Source organism: Hyla sarda, chromosome 1, assembly GCF_029499605.1.
Source record: "Hyla sarda isolate aHylSar1 chromosome 1, aHylSar1.hap1, whole genome shotgun sequence".
Taxonomy (NCBI): Eukaryota; Metazoa; Chordata; class Amphibia; order Anura; family Hylidae; genus Hyla; species Hyla sarda.
In genome coordinates, this window is record NC_079189.1 from 90,059,295 (window position 1) to 90,070,000 (window position 10,706).

Sequence of the window (10,706 nt, forward strand, 5' to 3'; positions counted from 1 at the left end):
TTTAGAAGGGAAGGAAGAAAAAGCGACAATGCAAAAATGAAAATTTGCCTTAAAGAGTCCTTAAGGTGAAAATAGGCTGAGTCCCTAAGGGGTTAAACTTGGGAGTGTAATATTAAATTAAAATTTTAAAATCTTAAATTAAAATTTAAAAAAATCGATGTAATCTTTTCAAGACTGAGGCCCTATGGTCGTCAACGTCATATATTAGCTGTGGAATTACAACAAGAATCCAATGAAAGAGGTTGTAACGATAGCAATGAACCATTACTGATTAAATGAAACATTTGCAGTTCCACAAAGAGTAAAACAGCGGGGGGGGGGGGGCGTTGGCGCTGAGAGGCACTGCCAGGAACAGGTGGTAGCTTGTCTGGCGGCGGACCGCCAGCTTGATGCTCACCAGAATGGGTAATCGAAAAATCTAAATAAATTCCAATAGATGAAATAAAAATTACATAAAAAATGTTTTTATTCTCTTCAATGTTGACACCATATGGTCTCCCAGCTGCCACATCCAGACACTCTGCGGCAGTTATTTTAATAGCGATGCCTGTAATCTGCATGTTATACTGAATAACAGTATTATTTCACTAACACAGCACACTCCATATGTGTGTTAGGACAAGGCAAAGTGTTCTACACCCCCTATTGAGGCTCTTTGTAGGCCAGAAATAGCCGTTTTCAATAGTGATTTGCTGCAAATAAATTCAGACCGAAACAAATTTTTGGGGAAAATTTGGCGAATTGGCCGAATCAAATTTTTCAAAAATGTTGCTCATCTCTACTCCTAAGCCACACCACACCCTGCAGTGAAGTTTTAGATTTTTAAAAATACAATTTATTTTATCTTTTCTTTATTAACTTCTTAAGGACATGGGCCATAAATGTATGGCACTGCAATGAGTAAGATGTGCTGTAAATGTAACTGTAGCAATCAGCAGCCAGAGACTTACCAATAATGGCGAACATCAGCAATCATGCTGACATTCGCCATTCACCCTATAGACGCCGCAATCAATGCCGATTACGGCATTGATAGGGAAATCGGAGGTTTGGGTGGACATAAATGGCCAACAAAGGTGCAGGATAGCCGATCCTTATGTACAGTCTGGAGAGCCAGGCTGTACAAGAAGATCGCTGATAGTACTGATCAGTACCATGTTATAACATAAGTACTAAGCAGTACATAGCAATCTAATGATTGCCCTTAACAGCCCACTATGGGCTCTTAAAAAGTATAAAATGAATATAAAACATTTTATAAAAATATATACCCCCATCCACCCCAATAAGAGTAAAAATCTGTAAAATATATATATATGCACTACATATCTGGTTTAGTTGCATGCGTAAATGTCCTATCTATTAAAATATTATGCTTATTATTTCACATAGTGAGCAGCATAACCGTAAAAAAAATACCAAATACCAGAATTGCTGGTTTTTGGTCACATCACATGTCAGAATAAAAATAATAAAAAAGGATCAAAAACATCAATGGTACGGACAAAAACCATGTGATTGTGACATCACGCCCCCTCCATTCATGTTTATGGGAGGGGGCATGGCAGCGATCATGATCCCTCCTATAGACGTGAATGGAGGGGCGTAACGTTATGTCACGAGGGGGTTTGGCATGATGTCACGACCACGGCTGCCCAAAATCAGTGTTTTGAACATGATGTTCATTGCAAGGAGATCGTGGGGGACACATCGGCTGGACCTCTGCGATCAGACATCTTATCTCCTATCCTTGGGATCGCGGATAATATTGTCTAGAAAAGGAGTATCCCTTTAAGTGGTTAAATAAAATAAAAAGAAAACAACTTTTACACTTTATGACAGTAGTTTGTGAAATATAAAATAAAAGGTATTCGATGCACAATGTATAATACACAGTTTATCATCTCAATGTAGGTAAATCCAGCATTATTATTATTGAATCTTTTTTTGTGTCATTGGTATGTAAATGGTATTAAAAGCTAAAATATTGATCTGCTGACCAAGAATATACATGCAGTTGGAACAGAGGAAAGGACCAAAGATAAAATCTTGCAACATAACGACAGAGAGAGGAGAATATAGGCCCTAAAGTACTAAATATCCATACAAGAAAAGTGCCAAGTAAGTTGCAGTAAGCGACTGATAGTCAAAGGTGGCCCTTACATTTAGCAGTGAGCGGGCCATTAGTAACGTTAGCAAATGTGAATTATGAAACGTTTGATTCAGAATCTGTACAAACTGTACAAAATGTGGTGTAAAAAAGGAAGAGATATTGGGGATAGTGCAGAGCATGTATCAAACAGTAAGAATGAAAAAGTAACGTAAGGCAGTGTCTGGCAGGGGCAGCAATGAAAACAGAGAAAAAGTCAGAAATTAGATGGTAGGCTGGAAGTGAATGAGGGCAGAGAGTTGTTGCTCAGTTAATGGAGTGTAACCTATTAGAAAGGAAGAGAAGCCTGAGCTGGCAGACAGTACGGATATTAGTGAAGGTGCAACAGTTTCCAAGGCTGAAGTTATTATGTGGAGGAATAAAGCTGTGTAAAAACCAGAATCTCAAACCAGGCAATTAAATCTAACAAGGAAACAAATGGATTTATGCCTGTATTTCTCAAAAAGGCACGTGTTTTAAAAAAGATCCAGGAAATAATCTGTTAATTTATTTAGCAAAATTGTCAAATAAACTTTTTGTTTCAGTTTTTGCAGTTTGGCTTATGTTTTGCATCTTCTCTACATTGTAAGGCATGGTGTCCTGACCCTTGTCTGAATTAGGTGACCATCATTTCTCAGGGTAGTGTTTCTATTACTATAGCTTGTGCAGTTTTGGGTTCTTCCCAGCCTTGTTTCTCTGGACCTAGAGTATGCTTGTTGTTTCTTCTAGGGATGGTTAATAGTCTAGGGCTGTCACAGGGATATTGCAGAGACAGTGAGGTTAGTTTGGCTTGTGTTGGCTCAGAGTTTAGGGAAAAGTCTATGGTAGGGGTTGGCAACATTTTGGTAGTGCTTTTGGTACCAAAGAAAACTTTTGAAATCGCTTGGTGTGCCAGCAGAAATTTGGGTGTAATTTATTGTTGGTGTGATTTATTGTGGGTGGTGTTTGTGGGGGTGTCACAGGGTGGGGTTTCTTTCTAAATTTTCTCTATACATTGTAGAAAAAAATGTTTTCAATCTCCTGATTTAGTAGTTTTGCCCACAAAAGTTAAATGTAATGTGAGGCTTATTTGAACAGTGAGAGACAGACTAAAAAAAAGAAGTTATTAATTGATTAGCATTTTGCTCAGTGAAAAAAGTATTTGAACCCCCATCAATTAACAGGGTTTCTGTCTCCTATGTGTCTATTGAGCTGAGATTAGGAACACTTGCTTAAAGGGAGTGCTCCTAATCTCAGCTTGTTATTTGTATAAAAGACAGCTGTGCACAAAAGACAAAAGCAATCAATCAATTAGATTTCAATCTCCACACTATGGCCAACTCTAAAGGGCTGTCCAAGGATGTCAGAGAGAGATTGGAGATCTACACAAGGTTGCAATGGCACATGATAGGAGCGTCTGCAAGGTCCCCCTGCTCAAGAAAGCACATGTACAAGCCTGTCTGAATCATTTAAAGGTTTATTGGCAAAATTCAGAGGAAAACTGGGTGAAAGTGTTGTGGTCAAATGAGACCAAAATCGAGCTCTTTAGCATCAACTTAACCTGTTGTGTTTGGAGGAGGTGGAATGCTGCCAATCACTCCAAGAACACCATCCCCACCATCAAACATGAAGGTGGAAACATTCTTATTATTTTTTTCTGCTAAAGAGACAGGACAACAAGACTGCAAGAGGGAATGAGATGTGAACCTCTTTCCCCCAGCCAGGAAATAAAAAATGGGTCATGGATGGATATTCAAGCGTGGCAATTACCCAAAACACATGGTCACGGCAACAAAGAAGTAGGTCAAGAAGAAGCACATTAAGGTCCTTGAGTGGCCTAGCTTAAATCCCATAGAAAATCTGTGGAGGAAGCTGACAGTTCAAATTGCCAAATGTCTGCTTTAAACCTTAATGACTTAAAGAGAATCTGCAAAGAGGAGTGGGATAAATTCCCTCCTGAGATGTGAGCAAATCTGGTGGCCAACTACTATCAACATCTGTCCTCAGTACTTGGTAGCAAAACTCTTATTGACAATTTTTTTGCAATAACTTATTTATAATGTGTTTTTTTTTTTTTTTTTTTTGGGGGGGGGGGGGGGATTTTTAGTAGTTATTATGTCTCCCATTGTTCAAATTAACCTACCATGAAAATATAAGCTAATAATTTCTTTGTCAGCAGGGGATCAAATAATATTTCTCTTCTCTGTATACAGTATTATCGTCACTGAAACGACCAAGACAAGACTTGAATAATACAGACCTCAGAATCAGACCACAGCATAATACAGACCCCACATTAAGACCCTAATATCACCTCCAGAATAAAACATACACTTGAATTAGACACTTCTACTGTAATACCGAGATAGGAGGAGATTTGCTTAAGCCTGTTTAAAGGAAACTTTGCTGAGTGGCCCCTAGAAACCAATCTCTTCTTTCATTTTTCAGAGGCCTTTTCAAAAATGAAAGACGCGATCTGATTGGTTGCTATGGGCAACTCAGCAACTTTTCCTCTGAACAGGTTTTGACAAATCTCCCCCATAATACAGTTATATTAAGTAACTCACTTTTCTCACAGTTCTCCCAGCCAGCCAGCAGAAACTGACGCATTTTAAGCTCCTTTCTCCAGCACCTTCCCGGCCTCTATTCAAGCGTTCCATCAATATTGCCTCACACAGTAATAGTGCTCAATGTATGCTCCCATATAGCAGTAGGCCCTCATGCATATACATCCCCACATAGCAGTAGGTCCCCATGTAACCCTTATAGTGGTAGGACCCCATGAAGAAACAGCCCCCACATAGATACAGCCCTCATATACCAGTATGCCCCCATGTAGATACAGCACACAAATAGCAAAAGGACCCCACATAGATACAGTCCCCAAATAGCAGTAGGCCTCTGTATACATGCAGCCCACATATAGCAGTAGACCCCATATAGATACAGCTCCTATATTGCAGTAGTCCCCCATACAGATAAAGACCCCATATAGATACAGTCCCAATATAGCAGTAGGCCCCCATACTGATAAAGCCCCCATATAGATACAGTTCTAATATAGCAGTAGGCCCCCATAAAGATACAGCCCCAGAGAAGTTAATTATTTAGCATAGGCACTGGCGGCACCTTCTTCTCCTGTTCTGCCGGTTTATCCCAGGTAGGGAGAGGGTGGGATACGTCAGTTGCCGAGCACTGGCCAAGAGGGAGATTAGGAGTAGTTAGTCAGGGAGAGTCTTTGTTTTTGTTTCCATTTTGTCACCTTTTAGTGTATTCCGGGCTGCTGTTTTCATCATTCGTTTGTGCCTTCATCCATTTCATCATGTCCAGTTCCAGTCAGCAAATGGTGAGTTTCTAATCATGCTCTTTTAGTATTAATATATGGTTTGTAAGTTTTATTTTGACTGCCTACTTGTAATACTATTTGGCTTTACAAAAATTCCTGAATGCTGGTTGCTACAGTTAAGTCCCAGAAAAAGGAGATTGCTATTGATGAAGCCGAGCAGCCAGTGTAAATACAATAGCTTATTATATCATGAGTAGTATTAACCCCTTCCCGCAAATGGACTTAAATGTACATCCTTTTTTTTCAGTGACTTTCTGCAAATGGATGTACATTTACATCCATTCACCATCACAGGTGTACGAGTGGTAATCGGCAGCAGGAGCCTGCAATCATATATTGCCAGAGACCTGCTGCAACTGTCAGGAGAGGAGAGGAGTGGTGGTCAACGTGACGGCAGCACCAATCAAGATGACAGAGGGAGGGAGCTCCCTCGGTTCTCCATCGGGACTCTGCGATGCGATTGCGTGGTCCCCATGGTAGCCATAACAACCAGAGACCTCTGAATGGCCTCTGGATACCTGACTATGGAAGCTGATCAGGCTCTACCTGAGGCAGAGTCTGATCTTCTGTGCCTGTCAGTTTAAGGCTAGGTTCACACTACAGAATCTCCACCAGCAATTCCGCTTTGAAATTGCAGGCAGAAATTCTGCTTGCTAAAATGCATTTTGCAAGTGAATGGGTTTTCCGTCCACAAATTCACACTTTTGGAAGCAGACTTTGTGTACTATACTGCCATGTATGTGAAATATATAGAAAATGTAAATAATAAAAAAAATTATTCCCCTAATATAATTTATGTTTTTAACCCCCCCCCCCCCCCAAAAAAAAAAGAAAAAAAAGAGTTACATACACATATTTGGTATTGACGCGTCCGTAACAACCCAAGTAATAAAAAGACCACATTAATTAACACATACGATGAATGGCGTATAAAAAATTATAAAAAAAACTCACCACATTTACTGCCTTATGTTAATGCTGCCTCTGTTAATCTAAACTAAAATTTGATCAATATTTCACATGTACTCTCAAATAGTACCACTAAAAACGTCAACTCATCCCAAAAATAATTTGCCCTTACACAACATTGTCAGTTTAAAAATAAAATAAAAAACTACAGCTCTCAGAAAATGGCAATGCACAAACATGATTTTTTTTTACTCAACAATAATTTTTATAGTGTAAATTTAATAAACCATTAAATAAAGTAAACAAATGAGGTATCGCCATAATTGTACCGACCTGCTGTCCTTTATACCACATGCTGAACGACCCCGCCCCGCCAAAAAAAATAAACTTGGCAAAATTACTGCTTTTTTGTTAATCCTGTCCCACTAAAAATGTTATAAAAAGTGCTAAAAATGTTAGATGTATTCCAAAATGCTATTATTGAAAACCTTAACTTCTGCAAAAACAAGCCCTCATACAGCTCTATTGTTGAAAAAATAAAAACTTTACAGTTCTGAGAATATGGTCACACTCAAAAAATGTTTTAACTTAAATATTTGGTGATGTAAATGTGATAAACCATAAAAAATGAATATATATATATATATATATATATATAGCAACAGGAGAATACAGCAGCACACTGCTAGCACAAAGATATAGATGAAACATGAGTATATAGATAAAACATGAGTATATAGATAGAACATGAAAAGCTATACAGCTGTAGTGCAATAAATGAAAATATGAAACTATGAAATTATGAGGTACTTAGCTTGCAAATTTGGCGCTAAATAGCATGGACCGTCCCACCACGGTAAGGTGACCTCATTCTGGGACGGACCCTACACTGTGAATATGCCTCTGTGTGAACAGTACAGCAGGCATTGCAAGGTCTGAAACATCCAAGGCACCTTTTATACACCTAATAGAGGATGGTGGTTATATATATATATATATATATATATATATATATATGTATGTATTAGGTATTGTCATAATCATACCAAATCCACATGGTGATCCTTCATATCTAAGGCCTGTGTGTCATGGAGCGCCCTTGTGCCACATATGGGACATTTTTAAATACATCAGAATTAAGGGAATAAATATTGAGTTGCAATTCTCAGCATCTGTTATGTTACAGAAAAAAATTGTGCAAAATGACATATCTGCAAGAAAAACCTAATTTTTGGAATTCCACTTCCACTTTACTTTCATTTCCGTAAAACATCCATACGGTTAATAAACTTCTCAGATATCATTTTTACTACATTGAGGGGTGCATTTTTCTTACATACAGGCACCTAAGATATACTTCAGAACTGAACTGGTCTATAAAAATATCTGATTTGAAATTTTCTCAAAAATTTAGAAAATTGATGCCAAACTTCTAAGCCCTGTGACATCATAAAAAAGTAAAAGGACAAGAAAGGACAAACAAATGATGCCAACATAAAGTAGACATATTGTAAATTTGAATTAGTAACTTATTTATAAGGCACTTATAGGGGTACTCCGCTGCTCAGGCTTGCATAGACTTGCATTGAGGGGGCGGGGCGCGATGTCATGAGGGGGCAAGGCTATGACGTCACGATCTCCCGACGTCGGCTCCAGTGCGCTGGAACAGTTTGTTCAAAACGCTGAGCAGAGGAGTACCCCTTAAAGGTCAAAATTGGCCTGGTCCTGAAGGGGTTAATAGTACTTATTCATCATCCTATGTTTTTTCTACACTTTACATAGGATATATTTTACCCAAACCACATGAACTTTCACTCATTCGCTGACCATTGTTTGTGTTCTCATGCCCATTTTAACCTTTTCTTTCTATTTGCCTCTTTAGCTATGAGTTGTCTAGTGGTTTGTAATTTTGCCCTTAAAGGGGTACTCCGGTGGAAAACTTTTTTTTTTTAAATCAACTGGTGCCAGAAAGTTAAACAGATTTGTAAATGACTTCTATTAAAAAATCTTAATTCTTTCAGTACTTATTAGCTGCTGAATACTACAAAGGAAATTATTTTCTTTTTGGACACAGTGCTCTCTGCAGACATCATGACCACAGTGCTCTCTGCTGACATCTCTGTCCATTTTAAGAACTTTCCAGAGTAGGAGAACATCCCCATAGCAAACATATGCTGCTCTGGACAGTTTCTAAAATGGACAGAGATGTCAACAGAGAGCACTGTGCTCATGATGTCAGCAGAGAGCTCTGTGTTCCAAAAAGAAAATAATTTCCTCTGTAGTATTCAGCAGCTAATAAGTACAGGAAGGATTAAGATTTTTTTTTATAGACGTAATTTACAAATCTGTTTAACTTTCTGGCACCAGTTGATTTAAAAAAAAATAAATAAATATTCCACCAGAGTACACCTTTAAGGTCAGCATAACATGATCCATTACAGACATAACAAATCTGTTATGATCCATCATGATCTGTTAGGACCTCTTTATTTTTTATCCCAAGCAACATTTGCTTTTTTTATTACTTAGTAGATGGCTGTGCTATTCTGTACATCAAACTAGTGGCAGAAACGTGATGAAAAGCATAATACAAGTATGAACAGAGTCTTATGACTTTTGAAGTGCACAGTTTTCAATACCCCATGCTGTGGTGATCATGTGACAACATCATTTCTAAACACTGGTTGTCATATTTTAAGTGTAAAGGGCCTTCTGTACAGTGATCCCTCAACATACGATGGTAATCTGTTCCAAACGGACCATCGTTTGTTGAAACCATCTTATATTGAGGGATCCGTGCAATGTAAAGTATAGGACAGTGGTCTACAACCTGCGGACCTCCAGATGTTGCAAAACTAGAACACCCAGCATGCCCTGACAGCCATTGGCTGTTCGGGCATGCTGGGAGTTGTAGTTTTGCAACATCTGGAGGTCAGCAGGTTGTAGACCACTAGTATAGGAAGTTGTACTCACCTGTCCCCACCGCTCGTCACCGCTGCCCGGGATGTCGCCGTCCATCGCTGTCGCCATGTCCCCGAGGTGTCTCCGAAGCTCCGGCAAGGCCTCTGCTTCCCCGGCATCCGCACTCTCAGTCGCCGCTCTCCATTGCCGCCATCACGTCGCTACGCACTCCTATTGGATGACGGGACATGATGACGTCGATGGAGAGCACCGACGATGCAAGGGATCCCGAAGAGGACGCGCCGGAGCCCCGAGGACAGGTAAGTGATCGTCACTGGAGCACACGGGGCACCGTAAACGGCTATCCGGTGGCAGCTAAGCAGTCAGTGCTGCCGGATAGCCGTTTATGCAATGGCCCCGACATACAAAAGCATCGTATGTTGATGCTGCCTTCAACGTGCGAGGACCTCTGAGAGGCCATTGCATGTTGAAATTATCATATGTCGGGGCCATCGTAGGTCGAGGGGTCACTGTATATATGTTATTTATGTACTTTTTCTTTAACAAATTGAACATAATGCTCAGAGAGGATAAATTGTTACAGAGTTACAAAAATGTTTCTTTGCAAGTATATTTATAAATGAATTGTTAGATACATATTTGTAAAAATGAAAACAAAGTGGCATGCTTTAATATATAAAATGCTTAACTTTCTCTCTGAAGAATTATAGCTCAAAGCATTTTTCTGTTTGCAGGTTGATTCACATGGAAACATTCTGCTCACGACTCTTGAGATCCGAAATGAAGTCAGCGGAACAGAAGTCTTAACTAGTACCATCGATCCGCGAGCCACCATGTTCTCCTATGACAGTGCAAGCATCCAGTATCGAAAGCCAATGGCTAATAGAGATATGTACAGCAGAAGCACTCTGGATAGGCACATAGTTCACAAAAAAGGGCACCTAAGGAGAAGCGCCTCCCAAATTAGAATTAAAATTCCTGATTTGACTGATGTCAATGGTATAGACAGATGGTCAAGAATGATATTCCCTGTTGCATTTACTTTCTTTAATGTTGTGTATTGGCTTTATTATGTACACTAACTTTATGCAGTTAGGTCACCCTTTTAAAGACAGTAGTTCTATTTTTCTGATCCTGAAGAAACTGCATTAGCAATAGTGCTGCAAATTCAAGGTAAGATATTCAGCCATTAAAATGATTTTTAGTGTTTGCACACTACATTTAATTTTCAAACGGTAGGTTCTTTAGAAAGCAAGAGCTTTGTACTGAAAATAGTTTGTTGTCTTCTGACCTGGAAGACAGAAACAATTCCAATACATTATGGTAAGAAAAAGCTTTATATACATATTAAACATTGTGTTTCAATTCTAACCTCTTCGCTGCAAAAGGTAAATCCCAGCA

At 39.1% G+C, this 10,706-nt stretch overlaps 1 protein-coding gene across 1 annotated transcript in view; it reads left to right on the forward strand.

The window, feature by feature from the left end:
• Positions 1 to 10,388, forward strand: part of GABRB1 (gamma-aminobutyric acid type A receptor subunit beta1) — a 664,745-nt gene extending 654,357 nt beyond the window's left edge. The window contains exon 9 of the mRNA XM_056557403.1: positions 10,040 to 10,388. Coding sequence (XP_056413378.1) covers positions 10,040 to 10,387 — 348 coding nt within the window. The 3' untranslated portion in view covers position 10,388. The remainder of the gene's footprint in view (positions 1 to 10,039) is intronic.
• Positions 10,389 to 10,706: the final 318 nt, after the last annotated feature.